At 43.0% G+C, this 25,589-nt stretch overlaps 1 protein-coding gene across 10 annotated transcripts in view; it reads left to right on the top strand.

Annotated features, from left to right (window-relative positions):
• The window catches only part of LOC136420346 (protein PALS2-like), a 58,611-nt gene that overhangs the window by 25,568 nt on the left and 7,454 nt on the right, over positions 1-25,589 (top strand). For 2 of the 10 annotated variants that reach the window (XM_066407199.1, XM_066407200.1), the window contains 11 exons: positions 3,049-3,167; positions 12,008-12,160; positions 13,655-13,892; positions 15,145-15,296; positions 15,848-15,979; positions 17,901-18,018; positions 19,974-20,039; positions 20,382-20,543; positions 21,715-21,762; positions 23,825-24,027; positions 24,564-24,692. In XM_066407199.1, coding sequence (XP_066263296.1) covers positions 3,049-3,167; positions 12,008-12,160; positions 13,655-13,892; positions 15,145-15,296; positions 15,848-15,979; positions 17,901-18,018; positions 19,974-20,039; positions 20,382-20,543; positions 21,715-21,762; positions 23,825-24,027; positions 24,564-24,692 — 1,520 coding nt within the window. Of the gene's footprint in view, positions 1-2,128; positions 2,174-3,048; positions 3,168-3,218; positions 3,246-9,709; positions 9,735-12,007; positions 12,161-13,654; positions 13,893-15,144; positions 15,297-15,847; positions 15,980-17,237; positions 17,353-17,900; positions 18,019-19,973; positions 20,040-20,381; positions 20,544-21,714; positions 21,763-23,824; positions 24,028-24,563; positions 24,693-25,383; positions 25,504-25,589 lie in introns of those variants that run through there. The other 8 variants (XM_066407198.1, XM_066407195.1, XM_066407192.1 and 5 more) reach the window with 8 other exon arrangements.

The following is a 25,589-nucleotide window of genomic DNA, read 5'->3' as shown; positions in this document are numbered from 1 at the left end:
TGATCTTACAGTTCGGCATCGTTTAAATCAAAGAGCCAACAGATCACTTTCAGAAATCCCTATGACAGTGAGTTCAGCACTAAGGACAGGACCTGTATGCAAACACATTTCCACTGTGGGACAACTTTGCATCAGCCTGGGTACAACTCATGCCTTTTCTGACAGTCACACTGTGGAAGTTGTGATTCCAGTAACCATGACTGCAGTTCAGCACTAAGGACAGGACCTGTAGATAGATACATTTCTACTGTCACACAACTCCGTACCAAGGTACAGACTTTACCCCAGACCCACACTGTTTCATGAACCAGTTCAGCAGTTAGAAAGGGAAAGTGATTTTCACTGTGCTGACAGACAATAAAGGTGGGAATCTGCATGTAAATTACCCATGAAGCAACGCTACATTTCCCTCAGTAGTGCTGAGGTCGCCACTAATGTAGTCATTTCTTCTGTGTTTGAATTGCGTTATTTTTAGCAACCAGAAAACAGTTTTGGTATTTTCTCCACTTTTGGGAACTATACAATATAACAGTAGTACTGCAGGGGTGTACTCTATCTCTGGAAAAATAGTGGTTTCTTATCTCTTCTGAAATTATACATTTTAGTTTATTTTCCACAGCAGCTGAGCTCTATATTCCTTTTGAAGCAGAATTGTCTAGCCGATATCAGCTGCAACATCTACAGCACGACATCAATACTTGTTTCACTATCGGCGACGTTTGCATGTGAACTGCACATGCACCAATAAGTCCTGCCACAGTGCCAAAAATGTGATGTATATTTTTTGCAGAGACATCTAAAATATGCTGAATTGGGACAGCATTCCCCTTAACATTTATTCCGCTATACCTGAAATCTTCACGTTAACCGCCTTTGTACCAGTGCTAGATATCATTCAGGAGCTTTGGAGTACTACAGTCAAACAGTTTGACTATACCTGACCACCTCTTGTAAGTGGTCCCTTAGAATCAGTTAGATAATTTTTCCCATTGACCCTCTCTTGAGTGACCACCTGTCCACATAGACCAGATTTTATTGTTCCCCAGAGTGGTCTTCTTGGACAGTTTTGACTGTATTGTCCTGGTCCTCTTGGGCAAGTTTGAACTTGACTGTGTTGTACCAAAACCTACAAACATTTGTCACGCAGGAAACCTTGGAGTAGCTAATCCCTGTCAGCTCTTTTCCTATTGAACCTGAACTTGAACCAGAGGTGATATTGGCCGTCAGCGCGAGTAGCCGACATTGCCGTTTTGTGCCGTATTGATTTGTGCTCAGGTTTCATGGTCTGTAGTTAGCTGGGCCGCTGGGCGGGCAGCGGGAAAGCAGTAACTGTGAATTGGTTTAGTCATACTGATTTATTTTCTTGGATTTAGAAAGAGGCTGCTGAACTGGAAGATCAACATGAAAGCAGTAGAAAATGATGTATCTACATACAGGTCCTGTCCTTAGTGCTGAACCTACAGTCACAGGGATTCCTGTAAGTGATCTGTTGGTTCTCAGATCAAAAGGAATAATGCCAATGATTGAATTTGAACTGGAAGATTAACATGAAAACATAGTGTGAGGGAAAAGTCTGTACCTTGGGACACACAGTTTCAGGGAGTGAATATTGTCAGATTGAAGTTTTTCTCCCAGCCCCCTGTTTTCAGCTTGTCCACTTGCTTGCTGAATTTTCACCAGAAAATATCTGAGACCCAATACGATAAATTGATAACACCTCGACGTCAAAACTGTTTTTTGCAGTCATAATGTGTCCAGCAGTAAAATGAACATTGCTGATATATGGGTCATAACGGCTGGGTCACCTTCAGCAGCATGGGTCATAACGGCTGGGTCACCTTCAGCAGCATGGGTCATAACGGCTGGGTCACCTTCAGCAGCATGGGTCATAATGGCTGGGTCACCTTCAGCAGCATGGGTCATAATGGCTGGGTCACCTTCAGCAGCATGGGTCGTTCCTGTGCATCGTTTATCAGCCTTTTATCATCATGTTTGCTTCCAGCCTTGTTTAATTACAGGTGTCAAAGAAACATTAACAAGAAAATTGCTTCTTGTTTTGTTTTCTTCAAGCCTTGTTTATGGACGATAGACAATAAATGAAAAATTTTGTTTATCATCTCGTTTCTAGCCTTGTTTATGGACTACGTCACAAACGTACATAAAGAATATGATGGTAGGTCAAAGGTCACTACGGCCAAACCAGTACAATTTGTTGTTTCTCATATTTTTTCTTTTCTCTGAAAAACTTGACATTAAATTCTTCCAAACAGTTTTGTATGATCAAGGACCTTAGAAGCCTTTATGAGACAGAAAAAGCTGTAACTTCAGGATAATTTGTGATACATTTGGAAGCAAAAGATTGTATTGGTAAAAGGCCACTTTTCCATTCTTTATTCATTTATAACAAAGTTTATTGCTGTTTTTTCCTCTCAGATTCATGCATGACTTTGAGTGTGCCATAGTTTGTAAGTTTGGGCAGTAGGAAATATCACTTGTTCTTTTCCAGCCATGGGAAACTGGACTGGGCAAAGTAGTGATAGTCCAGAGAGACATCCTTATGGTAGTCATGGTTTCCCTGACACATGTACCTGCACATCCTCCTCCCCTCTGCTCCATCCCCAGCTCCATATCTCATGATTTGTCCGTCTTATGAAACATCTCCCAAACACACTCACCCTGAGCTGTATACATGTATGTTACCAACACTGAACAAACGTTTATGACTTTTCTTTTTAGGCAAATCATTGACACACTATTCTGTAGTGCAGTGCCAGTATGTTGACACACTTGTTTGTATTTATTATTGTGTAGAAATATGTTGTACAATCATTTCATACTAAGTACAACAAGGAGATCTGTGTGACCTTGTGAGTTTGACCTTGTCCCTAGGTAGTTTTCTGTAGTACAGTTCCAGTACATTGACACAGTTGCATACATGTAGAATCTCCGATATTGAATTGTCTAGATATTGTTTATCATTCTAATATTGAGTGCAACAGTGGGTTTTGTGTGACCTTGTGAGTTTGACCTTGCCGCCCCCCTCCCCAGCCGCAGTTCAGGCCGTGCTCGACAACATGGAGGATCTTGGGAGCGCCGGAGCGAAGGACACGGACCTGATCTTCCTCAAGGGTCTGATGGACAGTCCCGTCATGAAGTCCCTCGTTAGGGTGAGTTAACGATGTTACTGACTTAGTTAATGAGTTATAATTACCATGGACAGTCCTGTCATGAAGTCCCTTGTTAGGGTGAGTTATTGATATTAATAACTAGGTTGATAAGTTATCCCTGGGCGAGTGCTAAATGATCATTATGATAAAGTTTTAGTCCTTTGCCTAAAATTTCTCGAGAGGCGACTGGATACTCCCATCGTCAATAGGACAAGTCATCAGTATTTCTAGCTTAGTTAATAAGTCATTTAACTGTCACAATGTTCATACTTCAGGTAATGAGTCAGAGATGGACGGTCTAAAGTTATTTGATGTTTGAAGCTTGGGCTGAGCGCCCATGGCCAGTGGTAATGATCTGGCATGCTGCAGTTTAGTTCCTGCCCACTAGGTGGGGCTGCAGCATAGCAGAAATTGAATGAATTATTGGCTTATAACAATTTGACAGGATCCACAACAATGGAACATCATCAGGGCAGGTCTGAACCCTCCCTGGATATTAGACGCCATTTTCTGCAAGACTGCCGCAGACGCCGTGACCTTTTGTTCTTGAGAAAGCTTCAAGGGCGTTGTGCAAAAGCAATTTCCTTCCAACGGAACCTGCAGCAGAATTATGCCTCCTTCAGACATTGTTAGGGTCGGAAGGAAAACAGTAACCTTGAGGTGACCTTGTAGAAGCCAAATTATGCTTGAAGTATGGCATAATTAACCTTGAAAATGACCTTGTGCCCTCCCCCCTACAGAAACTGCTGTGCATGGAGTTGGGTTTTAATCCTTTTTATCCAGCACATTGGATGACAAATTAAGGAACTCTTAGAACTAATGGATCCTTCTGGAAAAATTTGTTTACTTTCATATGACTAGAACCGCAGCGTTCCCCTGTCCCGGCCCTGTGAATTTGATCTTCACCTCCCATGTTTGTTCTGGTAACTAGAGCATGCTGGGAGTGTGGTATGTCTGTGGTATGTACCCTGGGACCGCAGGGACAGTTCACTAGACGTTCTGGGGGGGAGCCAAACTAAACCTAACTCTTCTAGAAGAACTTTGTTTCTTTGCTTGTATTTCATTCGTTCGTTTGTTTGTTCTAATCTCAGGGATGATCCACAAATTCCAAATTTTTGGTTGTTATGACAACAGGTGTTTTTTGGTATGCTTGCTGAATCCCAACCCGCGATACTGTGAGCGTTACTGAACTGTCCCTGACTACATGACTATTTTAGGAGAGAGTGCCTGACCAGTTCTCCAGTCACTCAGTAAGTATTAACGACTCGTTAATCTAATTATTGGTGACTGGTTTATTTGATCATTAATTAATTACCTAAAAAACAGCAGCACTTTCTGTCAGTTTTTGACTAGAAATGTTTTGGGATAGAGACTTCATGTTGTAGTGAGGACAAATAATTGTACAGCATTGAGGGCCTATGACATGTAGCGTTACAGTTAGACGTGCCAATAACATGATTATTCCCTTGTAAACAAGCAAAACAAAAAGGGCACTTTGTTTTGAGCTTCGACTGGATGCCTTGAATTTTGGAGGAAGGATCTTAGTCGGCTTATAAGGTTTTAGTAAAGTCCAGACAGTTGTGGAGGACCTATGTTAATTTTCATGTGGACATGTGTTAGTGACAAGTTAGTGCTGTAGCAACCATACTCTAATGTTATGAAGTAGCAATTGTTGTGTCGGTTTCAAACTAGATATTTCTATAGGGCAGGTCCTGATTATGAAGGAGGGAAGGTGGGAAAGAAGGAAGGAGGAAATGATCAGTAGTAGTCATGGTGTAGTGATCATGAAGAATATGGGGATATAAAAGTAACCTTTGTACATGTTATGGTCGGGAGGCAAGTCTAGATGAATAACTGTTTACACTTCAAGTAGTGACTACAGGATTGTTAAAGTAGCATTTCTTCATGTCACCTTAAGTTAAGAAACTTACTTTAAAAGAAACTGAGACAAACTTTCAAATCGACTGGAGAGGCTTGGTAAAGGCAACTATGACAGACAGTAGTCTGGAGACCAAACTTTGTGAATGATAGAAATTTTTGTGCCTTTATTTATTTCAATGCCTGTTATAAAATCAACCCCTTCCTCTAATTCTGCTCTGATACCGTAAATGCCAGAGACAGTGTTTGTGGCTTTGTTTATTATGGTTCGTTACACTCACCATGAATTAGGGGTAATTAACCTTGACTATCAGTGCCCTAATGCCCAGGTTTAACTTCGGTTCGTTAGCTTTGTTAACTATGGTTGATTAACCTTGACCATCAGTGCCCCAGTGACCCAATTGTCCTATTTGTTGTTGTTGACATGAATAGACAGGATAAGTGGGGCGATCCATTCAGCACAGGGGTGTGCAGCCTCTCCATGATTTATTCTGTCAGGTTACAAAATTCACCAAATTCAAATAAAGAAACGTTGATATGACAAAATATTCTATCATACAAAACTAATAGAAAGTCATGATCAGCAGCAGTTTAGAAAATCCTGTTCCCAGCCACCCCTGCTAGCGTAGTGGCCCAGCCCTCACAGCTGTTGGCAGTGCCTCAGGAATTAGCCCGCAGGTATCGGATTACAGGGTGGGAGAGGGACGCTACCTCATAGTACCTGCGCGCTTGACTGGACCTGGTTCTCACAAGTCTGTGTCTGTCTCAGTTTTACTCCTGCTACTAAAAGTACAAGTCTCTTGTGCTGCTGCTGACTGTTTAAAAGGTTGGTTAACATTTACTTAGTGTTTTAGTAGAGCTGAAGGTTTGATGCAACATGTTTCAGTTGTTTCAGTTGTTGTTTCATTCAAATCTGATTGCTGTATGGCTGGACATGCTAGTACTGCACTAGTGAAGATTATCCATGTTACAAGCCTGTCTCAGTCTCAGCTTACATGTAGCTCCTTCTACAAGTGTTCTGGGCTGCTGCTTACTCTACTGTCACTTACAGTGTTGGAAAGGTTGGTGTTTAGTTGTAGAGTTAAAGGGTTGGATTGACGTGCATGATTCTGTTGTTGTGTCAGTTGTTGTTTCATTCAAACGTGAAGCCTGTGTGTCAGGCCTGCACACAGGAGATACTGTGAGATCCATGCTGTGTTTGTCAGGTCTCTTTGGCTTCCACTAACTAAGCTGTTGGTTGGAAGGTTTGTGTTTCAGTTTTAATAGAGATGGGGGTTTGGTGAAACGTGCATACTTCATGTGAATCATGGAATACATGATTGTGTCTGTTAGACTCAGAGGGGGAGGGGGGCATGGAACTGTGGAGTGATGGGACTGAGCTGGATGTCTGAGAGCAGATAAGCTGGTGTTTCCAACGCTGAGAATCGCAGAGCTGCCCTCAAACCCGCCGTGTTGTTCTGGGCAGGCTGGGAATGTTGGCTTTGTTGGTGAAGCCTGGATGCAATCAGAACCAGTAACATTACATGTGTAGTACATGTGTTACACATGTGTAGTACATGTGTTACACATGTGTAGTACATGTGTTACACATGTGTAGTACATGTGTTACACATGTGTAGTACATGTGTTACACATGTGTAGTACATGTGTTACACATGTGTAGTCCATGTTGCCACATGTGGCTTGCACATGATCGGGCTTCTTGTAAGTCCATAGAAATACAACTTCATGCCCGAGTGAATTTATACTACGGTAAGTCTCATCAATACAAGACAAGATCCTGGTATATTGGCATCATTTCCTCATCCTGAAACACTCTTGAAAAAACTGCCCTTCCTCTGTCATGATTATTGAAAGTAGAGAGTAATTGCGTTCAGAATTGTGCAGTCAGTGAGTCACTGTTTTGACAGAAGTTGCCCCCAGAATATTAACTGGATAGTGTGGGTGAGTGTCTGTGAGAAATTTATTGTACGGTGCAGTGTTGTTATCCGAGCGTTGTGTTTGTTGATGTCAGTCCTATCAGTGTTCCGTGTTTTTGTGTCTGAGTTGTGCGACAGGTTTGACTGACTCTGCCCCGAGGGGGGACGCCTTTGTACAAGTTCACTAACCTGTCATTATCACCAGTCCTGCCCACCCCCACTGGGATAGTGGACTGGTCGTAAATATCTGATATGAAGGAAAAGAGAAAAACACATTTTACCTAAACTTGTCTCTTAAATGTCTCTAGCTTTCTTTGTATCTTTTACCTCTCTGTTTTCAGGTGATTAAACGTACAACAAACAAACAAAAGGATTATACTTTTTCTCATCATGTTCATCTGTAGAAGAAAATATTTTGTTGACACCCCTAAAGTTTAGAATGATGTGATCGTCCTGACTGAGAACCAGGTGAACCCAACTCTCTATGGGGGTGGGCAGGTTGTAGGGAAGTACATACAACAAAGAGGAACTGAACTGAATAAAACATCCAACTGCCTGTACAGAAGAAGAAAATATTTTTTCGATAAAAACATCTCTGAAGGTCAGCTGACAAGGTCATACAGGTAACCTCCATGGTAAGATGGCCCTGTATGTGTATGTGGTTCTTCTGTCTTTCTCTAAAATCTACAGTTTCAGTTTTTGTTAGCAGACTTACGTTTGCAGCTGGATATTTGGTAGAGGGAATTGGGGCCCTGACCATGTCTGTATACAAGTTGTTTTGGGCCCTGGTCATATTCGTGGTACGATCGCAAACTGAGGGCATTCTTGTGATAGTTATGCAGGTGTCACATAAAGTTCATCTGTCTTGTTACCGAAAAGCTGTCTTCGATCTTTGTTGACAGTTGGATCTGTCACTGCCTGCTTGAAAATCCTACAATATCAGAATCGTACGAAGGCTTACGACAAATTTGACCACACCTTGATCACTCTGAATCTGATAGAATGATCAAGGCAGAAGTTGGACCAATAGATTACTTCAGTTTCTCTGTGGGAGTTTAGCTCTCTGAAATCACAGGAAGAAATAATTGTATTACATCACTCATGGAAACATTCCTCCGGCAAATTACTGCATTTATGAAAACATTTAGTCTGCATGTTTGAGACCTTTCCAGCTGATGTTCTGCTAGTTTAAGATTCCAACCCTAGCAGGATATTTGCTTTTCTGTCTGCAGCTTGTCTTAGATGGATTTTCCATGTTTGTGTTTGTAAGTAACTGCAGACAGTCCTAAGACATCAGATCATCTCCTTGAGTGAACACCTTAAGACTTTATCCCTTCTTGAAGACATCATCCTTTCTTAGACAAACAAAAAATGTTTTCTTAGATTCCTGCTTGGGTCTGAGGATGTGGCTCGAAGGCCAAATAATACACCCAAATAATAGAAGGAATATTTTTCCTAAGAATCACAAATATATAGTCATATGTATTGTCATGGCTATAGCAGTGTTGCCCTGACAACAGCTGATGATTGACAGCTGGTTGAGTGATTGACAGGTCAGCTGATCCCTGGGTTTGACAGTTGAACATCTGACCTTGGTGACCCATCAGTCTAAGAATAGCCCAACTCCTCTGTCAGTCAACAGTCACTTATGTACTGTAAATCCTGAGATAGTGCAATGCAGCGGTTTTATGTTCACAGTTGAAACTTATCACTCTGACCTGCATTGCGTTACTAGGCTATCCAAACTCATTATATATGTACAAATGTAGCTGTGGAGTATCTTTTGTCCTCTCCATAGGTATTTTTACCAGGTTACTACATTTGTTTCAGCCGCAGACTTGAAACGCCCCGCAAACTTAACGACTTACCATATTTTCCTTCTGCATGTAGTATATCACATACGTGCTACTTTTGTACTGTTTCTGTCTGCTTCTGTTGTATTATTCCTGTACTTTATTCAGATGTTTCTTTGCTTGTTTTTTAGAGCTTATCTTCATCAGATTTCTAGTTTCTTCCGTTCGTTTTCTTCCGTAGTCTTTAGTTCATGTTTTTCCTTTTCCTTTCTTTGTCTTTCTCAGGACTTGAACAACACGCCCCCACCTGAAGACCCCCCGGTAACTACCTTATTTTATACTTTTACTTTCTGAGACTGCCTTTCTTACTTTCACTTTCATTTCTTGCATCATGACTGTTTTGTTGTCACATTTTATACTTTTACTTTCTGAGACTATAATGTCTTACTTCCACTTTCATTTCCTTTACTTTACTTTCTTATTACTGTTTTGTCGTCATATTCTGACAGAATCAGTTTGTACTTTGCACGCTCCATGCTGTATGTTATGTTGTCAGGCTGGATGAACCAGACTTGTTGGTTCACATCACCCGCTGCCATTCTTTGTGCACATTCTCAACCGGGGTTGTCTCCAGGACCCGTCCCTCCTAGCCTGATTTAATCACATATTTTCAAAGGCTTAAGTGACAGATTCAACAACAGGAATTAACTACATGGGCTCCCAAACAATGAGTGAGGCGGATAAAATTTAGATCTGGAGACAGCCCCGTTCTCAACTGATTAGATAAGGCCTCTTCCTTATCAAATCAACCTGTCTGATTTCTGGCACCCATATCACACCCCCCCTCCTCCACCAAACCCCCTCCACCATATCCCCCCCCCCATGTCCTGGTAGCCCCCTCTCTGCACCCCCTCCTTTAGATTTGTGACTAGCCCTAGCCCTCCATCAGCTGTGCTGCAGTTCTACACATGCCTGTGGCAAGTACACTCTCTTTCCTCCAAATATGGCAGGTCATAGGTCAATGGAACATTGGTCATAACCTTCTGCCATCTTGATTCCAGAGGTTAAACTTAAAGGATGTCTGCATGTGGACAATTTCATCATTCATCTGGAAATTTCAGATCTGAAAACCTGCTTCTCTCTGTTTTTCCTCCAAATATGGCTGGGTCATACGATGGAACATTTGGTGTCGACCTTCTGCCATCTTGAATCCAGAGGTTAAACGCTATCCTGGGTCATGTGAGACCTCAGATTGTTCTTTTCTGTTTGCTGCATGCATGAGATTCAAAACAGACATCTGAAAATGCCATTGTCACATTAGGCCATTTATAGGCTTGGCACAGATGATGAAAGTCACATATTCATACCTGCACATTCAATGTCATGTTCATTCTCTACTGTACAAATGTTAAGCTCTCAGCATGTGGACCTGAGTTTTACCTCTCTCAGGTCTAGAAATTGCATGATTTCAAACAACATTATCAAGACATACACTGTATCAATGGAGCCAAAATTGTTCTTTTTTCAGCCGTCTATCATTTCATGGATTCTTATGAAATGTTTTGTGCCAGCCTAATTCAGTTGCTTATGAAGACATTAATAACAGGTGCCACGCTGGGAATCATGACTGGGATTAGATGAATTACTTTTTTATCATCCATCATTTTCTATATCATAGGCTTTTGTGACTCTTTTGATAACAGATTATTGCCGGAAGGCTGATTGTGAATATTAACGGATGATGGGTACAAAGTAGCTTGGTGCATACAAAAATGTGAACTTAAACCAGCAGTATTTGAGGTTTATAAATCAGATTTTGCTAGGGTTGACTTTTCCTTTGGGAGCAGTGAAAAATCAACTAGCCAGTCTTTGCAATATGTTGGTGCATTGAATATTTTTTCCACATTTTTTAAACTACATGTGAAACGTTAACGTTATATTCTAGCAAATACACTTTCTTTCTCTGCCAGTTCTGTGTGGACCTAAATTTATCTACCCAGCTACAAGCTCAGTATAATTACCTAAGTGTTCCTTCATAAATCTTTATGGTAGTTATGTGTCAACAGTTTTTCATCAGGAATGATGTTTTATACATAAAAATCTGAGTGTTTCTGTCCTAAAGTTGACGTGAATCAATGAGAAATATTAATAATAGCAGCCCAGGCACAGCAAACTATAATTAGGTTATTGCTCCGTCATATTTCATCCTGTATAAGTGCTGTGCTGACATATTCCGAGCTACATGGGAAGTATAATTACCTAAGTGTTCCTTCATATATCACTGTGTAAGTGATATATTTACAGACTTTCATTGGGAATGATCTTTCATACATATTTGTGCTTGATCAGTAAAAACTGTCAGAGTGTTTCCGTCCTGACTTGCTATAAGTATAACTCCCCATGATGAAGCAAGCACCACAGGCACAGTTATAATGGGGTTATTGTTCCTTCATATTTCACCTGTGTAAGAGCCCTGATGACACGTCCTCGTTAGTGACAGGTGGTCGTTAGCGTTTACTGGGCTGATTTCCCAGCTGAGTCGTCTGTCAAGCCGCAGCAGTCGTGAGTACATTCTACCCACTGCTGGTTCTTATAAGGATGAAGCCGTGTGACTGCTGGTTATAAGGAGATGTGATTGTGTGTGTGACTATTTTGGGAACATGTATATTAAGTGCTTGATTTTCTTGGTTGTCCCAAAGTTTCCACCCTTTCTAGCAATTCACTTTGGATAGCCAAGACTCTCGACCGGTAGAAGGAACAGAAACGCGAGCCTTTTCGCTAGCGTTAAGTCTGGGTAACAGATAAGGGTTCGTAATAACGATATTTTGCGTATTTTTTAGGCTCACGACCGTTTGGAGGAACAGAAGCTCGAGCCTGTTCGTGTTGTTGGTCCGTAATAACGATATTTTGCGTATTTTTTAGGCTCACGACCGTCTTGAGGAACAGAAGCTCAAGCCTGTTCTTGTTTTTGGTTCCTAATAACGATATTTTGCGCCCGTTGCAGGCTCACGACCGTCTTGAGGAACAGAAGCTCGAGCCTGTTCGTGTTGTTGGTCCGTAATAACGATATTTTGCGTATTTTTTAGGCTCACGACCGTCTTGAGGAACAGAAGCTCAAGCCTGTTCTTGTTTTTGGTTCCTAATAACGATATTTTGCGCCCGTTGCAGGCTCACGACCGTCTTGAGGAACAGAAGCTTGAGCCTGTTCGTGTTGTTGGTCCGTAATAACGATATTTTGCGTATTTTTTAGGCTCACGACCGTCTTGAGGAACAGAAGCTCGAGCCTGTTCGCGAGGAGAACCTGAAGCTCGTGGACGAGATCGTGACGGACTTGAACCCCGTCATCGCCGGGAGCAACGACGCCGCGGAACTCTCCGGACTGCTGAACGAGCCGCACTTCAAGGTCAGGCCTCACTGTTCCATCACTCTTGCAGCTTAGTTTGCCTCTTGGTTAATTTGACAAAGTTACATTTGTATAATTATGTTGTTCTGCAAGTTTTAGACAGACACCAGGGATTTTCTCCAGACTAATTGATTTCCTTGGTTCTCAGGCATTATCAAATAAATATTTATCAATAATTACCATGGCAGTGTGCACTAACCAAGCATTAGTGCTGCATATGTATTTCTGGCATTAATGCTACATTAGACAACAGTTTGGCAAGGGTTATCAAATAGATATTTATCAAGAAGACAAGATTAAAACAGAGCTATGAGGAAAATTTGAATTAGACTATATTCACTCACTGAAATTTTGTTTCTAAAAAAATGGTACAGACTTTCTCCTCGGATTCCTCCAGTTCAGCCCGTTGAATGTTGTTATCTATTTGTTGCAGGGCTCTAGCCAGCGCCAGTTTTGCCGTAAATTTACGGCACTTTGCTGCGTGTTACGGAAAAAATTCAAGACCAATCCGTAAACCTTGACGGACAAAAATCGGGAGAAAAGATATAGACAGGGCTTGAACTTTTGCAATGATCTCCAGAAAAGAAGCGGAAGTTTGAAGCGAAGTCGATTCAGGCCATTTTTATCTTCAGCCGGCGACAGGTGACAACCCCAAGGTGGCTTTATGGCAGACAAACGGAGGCGCGGAGGTTGCCAGTGGTTCTTGGGCTAAAAGAAAATCAGCGTTGTGCGCCCCCCTCCCCACTAGAAGTGCCCGGTCGCATCGGGCTGACGTTTTTTCTGCTGTTTTCGCCGGTTCACCGCCAATTATAGCCACACAAAAAAATACTCCGGTAGTTACCAGGCTTTCCGTATTTTCTGCTAAACATTGTAAAGTTTTACGCCGAGTTACACACACCTTCTTCCCGCGAAAACTGGTGTTGAGAGTTTGAAACCACAGAATCAGATATTATCTACCAATAACAGCGTTCGTTCACGCCGCGTCACAGAAAATCGACCAATGACATACAAGTCTCGCGGTTCACGAGATGTTGAAGCGCGAATCCGTGAGTTTTTATCGGAAATTGATATTTGGTGCGACGATGGGGTTGTTTGAAAACTTGAATTGACGAATTTTGATCAAATCAAGTGGAAGTTACCGGAGAAATCGTCCATGGAAAACATGGAAGGAAAATATTTAACGTCTTTAGGGCGTTCTGTCCAAAGTAGGGTGTCTCATTTCCTACTATATTTAGTACAGGGCGCAAACGGGACCGGTGTTGAAAATGTTTTATTTCTGCCGACTTAAATTCATGTGTATATTTGTCAAGTAAATAAGCAAAACTTGCCCCTCAAAATGCTGGAGATAGCGTTTCAGAGGGTCTAGATTTCAAAATTTAGACCTTCGGCGCTCGATATGTTGGGTTTTGACCAAAATTTGGGCCTTACGGGATTAAATTTCAGGCTGGCTAGAGCCCTGATTTGTTGTTTATTATTATTTGTTGTTGTTTACAGGCTCTACTCGAGGCTCACGACGCGGTAGCCGCCAAGTCGTACGAGACCCCGCCCCCCTCCCCGGTTCAGCTGTCGTCCCCCCCACCCCCGGCGTACAACGGCATGGCCCCCGGGGACGCCATCCGCATGGTCGGCATCCGCAAGTCGGAGGGAGAGCCGCTAGGGGTCACGCTCAAGGTCGAGAACGGGGAGCTGGTCATCGCCAGGATCATGCACGGAGGCATGATCGACAGGCAAGGTGGGCGGGATGTTTGTTTGTTTGCAAAACGTGCCATGCTGACAGCTACTTGATTTTGGTGACGTCAGTTTTGATATATATCAATAGAGCTTTTCGAGCTGGCTTTCCTGATGATGGATTTCAAGGAATTCTTTTTTATTTGAGGGAATTGATGAGATAGTAGGTGTTTTCAAGTTGCGAAGGCTCTACAAGTAAAGCCAGTTCGAAAAGCCCTATTAATAATAATATATATCAGAACTGATGGGGCGTTTGGGATATGTAGCTGACTGACGTCACCAAATTCTATCATCAGGCGAGTTTCAAACAGTGGGAGAGCCCTGAACTATGATGGACTTATGTAAAACAAGTGAGAACTTGATTTACGGGTAAATTTAGTGTAGTAGGCTTTTCAATTTCAAATTTTGCTCCCCTTTCAGTCTTTTTTAAAAAGAATTCTGCCTTGATACTTGGACAACTTTTGTCCCTGCAGGCAGCGGCGGCTGTTGGTTTGAGGGTTGGTTGTTTATTTGTTTGTTTGTTTATCTAATCTTCAAAGCATCCGGGCAGCCCCGATAATCATTGGTTGATTTCCGAGGGTGCCCATAAAGTATGGATCATAAGAACATGGGAAAAATAAGTTGCATGACAGAAATTGAAGTTATAATTATATACAGAAATTGATACAAATGAAATCATAATAAGGATAGATAATACAATAGTTATTAAAACACAACACAACAAAACCAGATCATCAAATCAGAGTCGTCATACAAAATCAAGTCCAGTTTCACAATAGAATCTCGAGTGGGTTGCTTTTAGACTTCAGTGTAGTCTTTAATTCCTTGTCTACATGACACACCCTTCCGCTCACCCCCTCTACACACCCTTCCTCCCTTATACCCCCTCAGGATTGGACAAGTTTTTAAAAATTGGCCCTACAGGACAAGTAAAAAAAATGTACTGGGCCAAACCCACTTTTCCCTGGCCTGAAATGCGGATCACATGGGAGCGACATGCTTGTGACAGTCATCAATCTGCTGTTTTTACAGGAAAACGATCAGTAAACTTACCTCAAATATCGCTACACTGGGGAATCGGGCCAAAAGACTTTTTTGTTTTATGAAATCACCGCCTGAGTAAGTTGAAATAACCCCCCTGTATTTGCCCAGGTCTATTCCATGTTGGTGACATCAGCCCCCTTACATCCCCCTATGTCCTTTGAAATGACCCCCCCCCCCGTGCAATATGAAATGACCCCCCTGTGTCCCCCCAGGCCTGCTGCATGTTGGTGACATCATCAAGGAGATAAACGGCAAAGACGTCTCCAACAGCCCCGAGGCGCTGCAGGACTACTTAAAGAACGCCACCGGCAGCATCACACTTAAGATCCTGCCCAGCTACCAGGAGAACCTTCCCGCAACACAGGTACGTCTTAGATGCACAGGTACATGTCTTAAGTAGGCAGTACCCTTCAAGAAGTGACTGACTTCATCATAAAACAATGGTAAAGGTAAACTTTAAGGTAGTGCCATAGCCCTTATGAGCCACAGTGTCTAGGGCATGGGATTGGATCCGGAAGACAGAGCCCAACCCTCTCCTTCCACCGCCTTTTACCTCTCCAACCAAAGTCAGGTACCCACTTTAACACCTGGGTGGAGTGAGGAAAGTGCCTTTCCCAAGGACACAACGTCTAGCCAGGAACGGAACCCATGACCACTTGATCTCGTGTCAGTTAGCCATGCAAAGCCTCTCTAACAGAGTAACATCTCTTTTGAAGGGCTGCCATCCCTTACCTGTGCATGCAAGTTCAGTATGTGAAGATACCGTCTTGTCCTGTTCCCCCAGGTGTACGAGAAGATGTTATAACGTGTTGTCCCTCTCCCCCCTCCCCCAGGTGTATGTGAAGCTAAATGTCTTGTCCCGTTCCTTCAGGTGTATGTGAAGATGTATATAAATGTCTTGTCCCGTTCCCCCAGGTGTATGTGAAGAGCCACTTTGACTACGACCCTGCGAAGGACAACCTGATCCCCTGCAAGGAGGCGGGACTCGCCTTCCAGAAGGGCGACGTGCTCCAGATCGTCAACCAGGACGACACCAACTGGTGGCAGGTACGGCTAGAAAACTCACTCACTCACTAACTAACTAATGCAAACTTACTAACTCACTAACTAACTAGGACGACACCAACTGGTGGCAGGTATGTCTAGAGACTTACTAACTCACTAACTAACGCAAACTTACTAACTCACTAGCTAACCAGGACGATACCAACTGGTGGCAGGTACGCACAGAAACTTTCTAACTCACTAACTAACTCTATCCCAACCAGGATGGCACAGAAACTTACTAACTCACTAACTAACCAGGACGACACCAACTGGTGGCAGGTACGTCTTTAAGACGTGTTACATTTCACAAATTTTCTTACAAAATCTTATCTCTTTATCATAGGCTTTGCCAGGTCTGAACATATTTACACCATCCCAGTTTCACATGTTACAAAAACTCTACTGGGAAAATTTTACGGACAAGTTTGAATCAAAGATTGGCCTTGTTGTAAAGATACTTCGATGCTGGCAAAACCTCAGGTTTTTGTATACTTTCATCCATTTTTGTGATTTTCCATTTTACTCCTTTCTGCATCATCCATTTGTCTGTGTTCTGGCTGTTGTGCACAGCCTGTTTAACCTTTAGATTTGCACCTGATGTGTGGTGCGATCTGAAATGTGCATGAGGACGATTGTGTTTGAAAATGTGTGGGCTGTAACGTTACATTTGGGGCATGCAGCTGATTTCAATGAATAGAATTTTGTTCTTAGACTGACCTGTTTCTTTCTGACTTATCTACAGACTGTTTTAAACTACTTTTATACTTATGTCTATTTAATGCCATGAAGAATCCTGCCAGCATCTAATCAGCACTTGATGCCTGCTAATGTTGAAGTTTGCTTCAAAATGATTTCTACCAACACAGATGAACTTTCAGGCTAACAGGTAAATGGTCCAGTGCTGAGCTGTCTTGCAACCAGGAACAGTTTTTTCCCTTACAGTCTAGTACAGCACTGTCTTGTGACCACGAGCGTTTTTTTACTAACAGTTACACAGTTCTATGCAGGGCTGTCTTGCGGCCAGGAATGATATTCCCAGTAACAGTTGGTGAAAAGTTGTTTGGTTCTGCACCAGTTCCTTCCAGGCATGAGTTGAGCAGACCTGGTTTCCCTCTAACCTCCTAACTCTGCTCAGGCTGGCCTACCCGGCCATGAGTATTTTTCAGTCCCCTGCATGCAGCACTGCCTGGCAACCAAGAGTGGTTTTCTCACTAACTATGGTTAAAAGTCTCCCCGGTTCTGTCCCGGTTTGTTGCAGGCGCGGCTGCTAGAGGAGACCATCTCCGCCGGCCTGGTTCCCAGCCAGACTCTGGAGGAGCGGCGGAAAGCCTACGTGGCGCAGGAGCCAGGGGGCCGGAGGAAGTGGTACAAATGTGCGAACACTTCAGAATCTGCAAACTCACGTCTTAATCTTTCACAGGGCTCAAGACATCGCTGGGGAAACACTGCAGTTTTCAGGGCTGAAATTTGGGAAACAAAACAGAGTGGCCGGGATATCATCAAGCCTTATCCAACCTTCTTAATGCCTGATACTGTATTCCACTAAAAATTTGAACAACAGCTTTAATCCTGCATGTAGAAAAAATTCAAGATACAAATGTGCAAATATGGTCACGAAATTCAATTTTAATCTTGTGTCAGGAAAAAACTGTAAAAAGTTAACAATCATTCCACAATCTGATAAATACTTTTTTCCTGAATCCATTATCTTCAGAAAGAGTCAGGCATGAAGCATGTTGGATGAAGGCATTTCTGAAAAACATGTCAGAAAAAAAATTGTTGTTGCTCAATGTCTTCCTCTGATTGGTCACCTTTTAAGCCAATCAGGGAGGTTCTCTCTTGACCAAGGTGGTTGTGAATGTCTTGAGGCCTGTGATTGGTCCATAGTTATGAAAGGAGGTTTGCCATTGGTCCGTTGCAGGCAGCGAATGCGGAGAATAACGGCCCTGCCGGGCTGATTCCGAGCCAGGTTCTCGAGGAGAGAAGGAAGGCGTTCGTGAAACCGGAGTACGACTATGTCGAGCGCCCGTCCGGTATTCGTAAGTTCCTCCCGTCAAGAAATGTCGCGCTGCAACGAAAACGGACGAAACAAGACCAGAAACAGGAACTGCTGATTTTACTTAGTTTATTTCAGCCTCCAAAATCTTTAGTTTTAGTCATTTGTGGTTTTCTATAATGTAAAAAATTTATGTTGAAGGAGTTTTGGGATGTTTATGGGCTGGAAATTTACATCAGTTCCTATTTCTCTTGTTCTTGTTTTTCACCCGTCTTCGGTGCAACTTGTCCTCCTGCATGATTCGCTACTAACACCCCCTGGCTCTGAATGGACTGTTCCTGTCCCTGGCAGAGACACTGTTAGTCAGGACTGTACCATGTGCAGTAGAGGCAGGGAACGTGCAACTGAGCATGCAGCATGACTAGGAAAGTTAACAACAATGACAGAAAATTTGACCACAGAAAAATCCTAGGTGTGTTTTCTTGGCTTGCAGACTTGATCCTGCAGGAATATTAAGTGTCTGCCATAACCTAATAGTTCTAATGGCATTCAATGACATGTAGACTTTGACAGAAAAACACATAACAGGATTGCAAGAAAGTGATGCAAACAGTTCCTGAAGAAAGCCTGAATTTTTTGGCTTGAAAGGTTTGATAGCAATCTGCTTTGAGTTTGAGCATGTTGTGTAGGAATGGCAAGCTGAACTCAGTTTTGCAAACATTGCAAACCGGAGTTCATGGTAAACAGAAGAATTGAAATTAAAAGACTTTTGTCTGTGTGAATGCAGAAGCCCTACTATCTGTTAGCATGGAGCTTTAACTGCCCGAACATAAAAATGTAACAACTGCGTTTTGAATGAAAATGAATTAAAAAATGAATGCACATTGATATATAACAATGCAGAATTTCCATGCTGTGTTTGAATGAGCAGTATTTGCTGTGTTGCTGGTGATGGGCTTCTATCTGAGGACACTGTGGACATTTCTTGATGTTTTGTAGATTAGGGTGAAAATTCTACAATTTCTCAAATCAAACAATCGAAAAGCTCTTTGCTCAGAAAAGAAATGATTAAAAAAAATCGCTGACGAGTGATCAAGTCTTTGAAACAATGATTATTCTTCAATCAATCAATCAATCAATCAATCAAGTAATCAATCTTCACTCAGCAAATTAATTTCAAAGAAAAACACGACCACATCGCCGAATACCTGATGAGTTTAGTTACAACACTGTACAATATATTATCTATTCTGCTGCTGTTGTGATGTTGTTAGTCATATGACATGTGAAGGTGGTGCAATATAGCCTAGGACTTTAGACACTGTGCCTCATAATGACATCTGTAGTAGTCTAGATCCCAGCCGTCTGTGCAGCCACCTCATGTGAACCACACGACCCCTGAACCACACGACCTCATGTGAACCACACGACCTCATGTGAACCACACGACCTTATGTGAACCACACGACCTCATGTGAACCACACGACCTCATGTGAACCACACGACCTCATGTGAACCACACGACCTCATGTGAACCACACGACCTCGTGTGAAGCACACGACCTTATGTGAACCACACGACCTCATGTGAACCACACGACCCATGTTTCACCAGGAGTCCTGCCTCATCAGGACTTTGGTGTGCAAAGATGGTTCCTGTTGTGTCCTTATGGAGTGTATACAGATGTGGCTGTGTGGCATGCATTTTTCCATGTGTGTGGTTGGTTGGTTGTCACCTGATCCCGATAACCTTGAGGTCAGGTTTCACAAGGGTGTGAAAGGGGTTACCCATGTCTCCAGCTTTGACATACATTGTACCTGTTCAGGAATTCATATTGCAACTAGTTTAATGAAAAACTCTTTCGGATCAGATCTGCTAAATTCTTATGGAGAGCTTGGAAAAAAATTCACAGAACTGGAGTTCATGACTTCCCCTTCCACATCCTTTTCTGCCGTTACTAATGATGAGTTTCCGACACCCCCCTCCCCCTCCACAGTTGGGTGTGGTCCCCTGGCCAAGCAGAAGAAGAAGAAGATGATGTACCTGTCCGACAAGAACGCAGGTGAGACCCTTCAACACTTCCTTGTCTTAGTCTGGTCTAGGAAAAGAACAACATCAATGTAGGCTGATGTCAGTGGTACATTTGTTAATGTCTTCATGTTGCCCAGTGAAATATTAAACAGTGCTGTGGTGAATGAAACTTGAGCTGTCCATCTGAGAGGAAGTGGCCAAGATGCCTCGTTAATTTGATTAATGAGTTAATCATTGTGTCAATTACCCCCTTGTACAGAGTTTGACCTGGCACGAGCTGTCCATCTATAAGGAGGTCGCCAATATGCCTCCGTTCCAGCGGAAGTTAATTAACTCCTGTGTAATTAATGCGTTAATTAATTCTGGTTTGCAGAGTTTGACCGGCATGAGCTGTCCATCTACGAGGAAGTGGCCAAGATGCCGCCGTTCCAGCGCAAGACGCTGATCCTGATCGGGGCACAGGGCGTCGGCCGGCGCAGCCTCAAGAACCGCCTCATCCTGTCCGACCACGAGCGCTTCGGAACCACCATGCCACGTACGTACCCAGCAGGCACTGCTCTACCCAGCATGCCCCATACCTACCCAGCATGCCTTTCAACTCGTAGTTAATGAAAAATAAGTTTATTGCAAACTTATGCCTGGCATGGGTTAAGTTACAAGTAACATGAAAAGAACAGACAAGTAATGTAGCAAAATATAACATGTGACTTCTCTACATGTGTCTGCTGTAGTCTAAATGCAGACTATAATCTAGCTAGCTAACTCATTTTGTATTGGGTTGACTTCTAAACAGCGGAAGACAATGGTCCCCGTTTTTCGGTACATGTAATATGTGGGCTTTGTGATGTTAAGAGAGTAGTTTTCTTTTGTCTGTAATTGTGGAGAAATTAAAGGACGAAAGTCTGTGGTTTTTGTGGTGTATACATGTACAAAGTCGTGTATGTTCGGTAACTGTTGTGTTACATGTGTGTGTTCAACCTCAGTATCTGTGACAATCCAACTTCCCAAACACAAACAGTACTTACAGTGTTGAAGAGTTTTTAATCTCCATTTTAATCACCATTTTTGACTTAAAGACATTTCAACTCTGCATGAGTTTGTATTGTGTTTGTCTGCTTCAGCAAGCAATCAAAAACCATGTCATTGCTGCGTGATGTGTGCAAAAACCATGTCATTGCTGCGTGATGTGTGCAAAAACCATGTCATTGCTGCGTGATGTGTGCAAAAACCATGTCATTGCTGCGTGATGTGTGCAAAAACCATGTCATTGCTGCGTGATGTGTGCAAAAACCATGTCATTGCTGCGTGATGTGTGCAAAAACCATGTCATTGCTGCGTGATGTGTGCAAAAACCATGTCATTGCTGTGTGATGTGTGCAAAAACCATGTCATTGCTGCAGCAAATTCTGAAGCTCATTGCTGCATGAAATGTGCAAAAAGTCTGTCAATTGCTGCTGCAGTCAATTTTCTCAAAACCATGTCATTGCTGCGTGAAATGTTCTGGAACCATGACATTATTGCATGGAATGTGCCAAAACCACATCATTGCTGCTGCAGGAAATTCGCTGAAAACAATGCCTTCGTTGCTGAAAGAAAACCAGGAAAAAACATGAAAATGATTGTGACAACAACAAAAAACTACAAAATTTTGGTGCTGCAAACAATGTGGAGACATCTCAGCTGATGAAAGTGTGTTTTCTCCTTAGATGCTTCTCGACCCCTCCCAGGAAGCAGCGAAGGTCAATCGCCTGAAGGTCATTCATTTGTCCAGTCCTCGGGTTCATGTTGGGTTCAAGTTCGCTTTACTTTTGGAACAAAAAGATGGACACCTTTTCAGTTTCCAAAATTTATTCTATGGAAAGAATGTTGCTTTGCCAGGAAAGTTTTTAGTAACGTATTTCAGTAAAATATCATTAGGAAAATTGACTGCTTGTTTGATTTTCTCGTGTGTTTTTTTATAGAAAAAAAGTCAAAACAAAGAAAGACCAAACAAGAAACGAAAGAGGAAAAGTTCATTCCTAACTTGAAAAAAACCCAGCCCCAACACGAACCCCTGTTGTCATAAAAAAAATACCCCAATCACCAAAATCAAATGTTACGGTTTAAAAACAATCAAACCAGCTGATCAGCAAGAATGATTATTCATTATCACCCACATCCAACAATCAGCTCAACAATAAACTGATTTTTGTTACGTTTGTTTGCAATCATTGATTGACAGTTGCCATGGTTATCCTTGATTGTCCTGTGATGTCATGAAATCTGTGTGCCGTGATTGGCTCGTTCTGATTGCTGCTTAGCGACATGTTTGTCTCTGTAGATACTCTTTTTGTTGTCATCAATTACAAATAACTTTCTAGAGTAGAAAGTTTTACTGTAGATTAGATTCTCTGTGAGTCTGTTTCTTATGTCTTTAAGACTTCTTCTGTGTCCTTCCAACTTTCTTGGGTTCTGTTCTGTTGCTCCCTGACACCTGGTGCCCCCAAGACTCCTTACACAGCCTTCTCCATGTGAAAAAAAATTAACCAATTAGTTTGTCTGTAACAAGTGAACTCCTGTATATCATAGGTCCTTGTATCCCATTGGCTGACTGATAGATTTACTGGTTAGGAGGCCTGTTTATCGACCAATGAGCATCTCTGTAACAAGTGAACTCCTCCTGTATGTCATAGGTTCTTGTATCTCATTGGATGACTGCAAGGAGCTGGTTGCCTCGGTAATTTGGATGACCTTGACCTGCCTCGCGCCAGTCGATTTGAGGATGAAGCTGACGGCTCAACCGTCGACCACGGTCGAAAGCCTTGACATGTCCGGTAACGGAAAAACACGAGAATCAGTCATGCAAAAATCAACTTTTTTCTTCTGCATGAAACGTTTCTTGTAATGACTCTAAAGGCATGCAAATCCTGAAGTGTTGAGAGGAAAAAGTGTCAATTACTGTTATATATGGTTCAGCTCTTTTTTTCAAAGGTTTTGTGATTTTGTCAGAAGGTTTTTTGCATTTATTCGCTTTCTGGTTGATGAAAACCTTTCATCTATAGCTTTCACGTTTACAAGACGGTTTTTGTTCGTAGGCTCTAATGTTGTCAGCCATGAAAGTGTTGCTGCTCTCAAGATCTGATCTTCTTATTCTTTGTTGTGAACCCGAGAAGCTTGTCAAGACGTCATCTCTGAGTCCAAGTTATTCTTGCAGTGCTGTTGTGTCTTATCCTGTGTCGAACTGTTCTCTCAAAGACTTGGGCATATCTTGGTGGATGCTGGGATGTCCAGCTGTCATTGGTTTCTGTCGTCCTGCATTTGCATATGGTAAAAATCCCCTTCCCCAAGTCCTGCCTCGATCTAGCTTTCCTTCATTGCTGGACGGTCCTGTATGTACGAGTGTCCCTGTCATGTAACATCTGTCATTTCCCATCTGACCATCACTGTGAAGCTTCTGTCATGTTACAACAGAGCAAAGAGGTCTTCATCTGTCTGTCTGTCCCACCAACCCGTTTCTGAACAAACCCGTCTTTGTGTCTGTTTCCTCCTCAGTCACCTCACTTCCCATGTTCCTCGGGGCTGGTTTTATACATGTTTCCATCTCCGCTAACCACTGGTACAACCACCTGTCTGTTTGTCCCGTACTGCTGTTTTTTTTCCCCTGTAATCTGTTGCTGACTGTAGACACATCCTGTTCACCGCATAAGGAAGAAGAAGACGACGCCAAAGGCTACTACTTCTGTCTGTCTGTGTGTGTGTCTGCTCCATTCTGCTGGTACATGCTAGGTCTGTAGTTTCCCCGTTATCTGTTGCTAACCGTGTCCGTTCCCCCCTCAGACACGTCCCGTGCCCCCCGTGAGGGAGAGGAAGACGGGAAAGGCTACTACTTTGCAGACAAGACCGCGATGCAGGCGGACATCCGCGACCACAAGTACCTGGAGTCCGGCGAGTACGAGGGGAACCTGTACGGCACGAAACTCGACTCCGTCCGCAACGTGATGCGCTCCGGCAAGATGTGCATCCTGGACGTCAACCCACAGGTCAGTAACCTCTGGTAACCTGGGGTCACGGGGGGTCACTGAACTCAGGTAACCTGTACGGCACGAAACTCGACTCCGTACGCAACGTCATGCGCTCCGGCAAGATGTGCATCCTGGACGTCAACCCACAGGTCAGTAGGGCAACGAACTCTGGTGACCTAAGGTCATGGGGGGCAACAAACTCTGGTAACCTGGGGAAACCCACAGGTCAGTAGGGCAACAAACTCAGGTGACCTGGGGTCATGGGGGCAACAAACTCGGGTAGCCTGGGGTCAGAGGGGCAGCAAACTCTCACTGGTAATCTGTCAGGGTGTTAGGCTGGCCTAAGGGTATTGGTAGGATATGGAGTCAGTACCTGTATTGGTTCCGAAAGCTCTGCTATTGATGTTGCCTTTGCTCCTGAATCATGTTTGAATCTTGACTGTTTAACTTGAAGGTCCTGGAGACATCAGAGTCCTTGCCGCTTGTCTTTACTTTGCCATCCCTCTAAGTTACATGTGTCTAAGACCTGTACATCTTGCCGTTGCTTACTCCAGGCGCTGAAAGTCTTGAAGACGCCAGAGTTCATGCCGTTTGTCGTCTTCATCGCGGCGCCGAGCGTCGAGACTCTGAAGGAGATGCACGAGCAGGCGCGGGCCGAGGGGGCGACCACCAAAACTCTCACGGTAATAAACAAACAAACAAACATGCTGACAGGGGGCTACTACGAACACTGAATCAGATAAGGATATGAAGGGAGGGTGGAATGTTGGGATAAATGTTACAAAACGTGTTGAACGTTGACTTGATGTTGGGATACAGCTGTGCAACTGGCCTTCTGACAAAACACAGGTTTCCACGTAGCATTAGCGCCTCCTTGTGTCTGTCTGGGGTATTGCATCTATCCATGTTGAATGTTGTATGAATGATATACGGATTTCACAGCTGTGCAACTGGCCTTATGACAATACAGACTGTTTCTTTTGTAGCATGCACGCCTCCTTGTGTCAGCAGGTGGTACTGCATAGTCCATGTTGATACAGATTGAACTTTGAGAAACTAACTTGACAGCTGTGCAACTAGCCTGACCGATCTGACTTTAGAATGGTGACATGGAGTTTTTGTTAGCACGAGTTACTTTGTGTCAGCCGGTGGTACTGCACATGTTCATGTTGAAAGAACAAAGACTGATACAAATGTCACAGCTGACCGTTTCCTATTTAATACCTGACTCACTAGCATGGATGCCAACTAGTGTTCTACAAAGGTACTGCAGCTCACTATGCATTGCACTGTTTTAACCCTTGTTGATGAACACTGAATCCATGTCCGTCTGTGTTGTTGGACATTTGTATATCATGTGTAAACTCTCTCTAGCCGCATCCAACCAAAAAAACTCCCGAGTTTAAGTTTGAGGGAAGGAGGGAAGAAAAGAGCCAAGAGAAGGAGAAAGCCCCCGTGGCTAAACTGAAGAAGGTTTGATCATTGTTCTCGATTCTGCCCATTTTCTATCTCTCGTTATTCTCAGTGTTTCCTTTGTTATATTTCTTATGTTGATCTTAATTTGTATTCTCTTATGACAC

The sequence above is a fragment of the Branchiostoma lanceolatum genome, chromosome 15 (assembly GCF_035083965.1).
Source record: "Branchiostoma lanceolatum isolate klBraLanc5 chromosome 15, klBraLanc5.hap2, whole genome shotgun sequence".
In the NCBI taxonomy this organism is placed as follows: domain Eukaryota; kingdom Metazoa; phylum Chordata; class Leptocardii; order Amphioxiformes; family Branchiostomatidae; genus Branchiostoma; species Branchiostoma lanceolatum.
The sequence above is the reverse complement of the archived record's forward strand: the minus strand, read 5'-3'. Positions and strand labels throughout refer to the sequence as shown.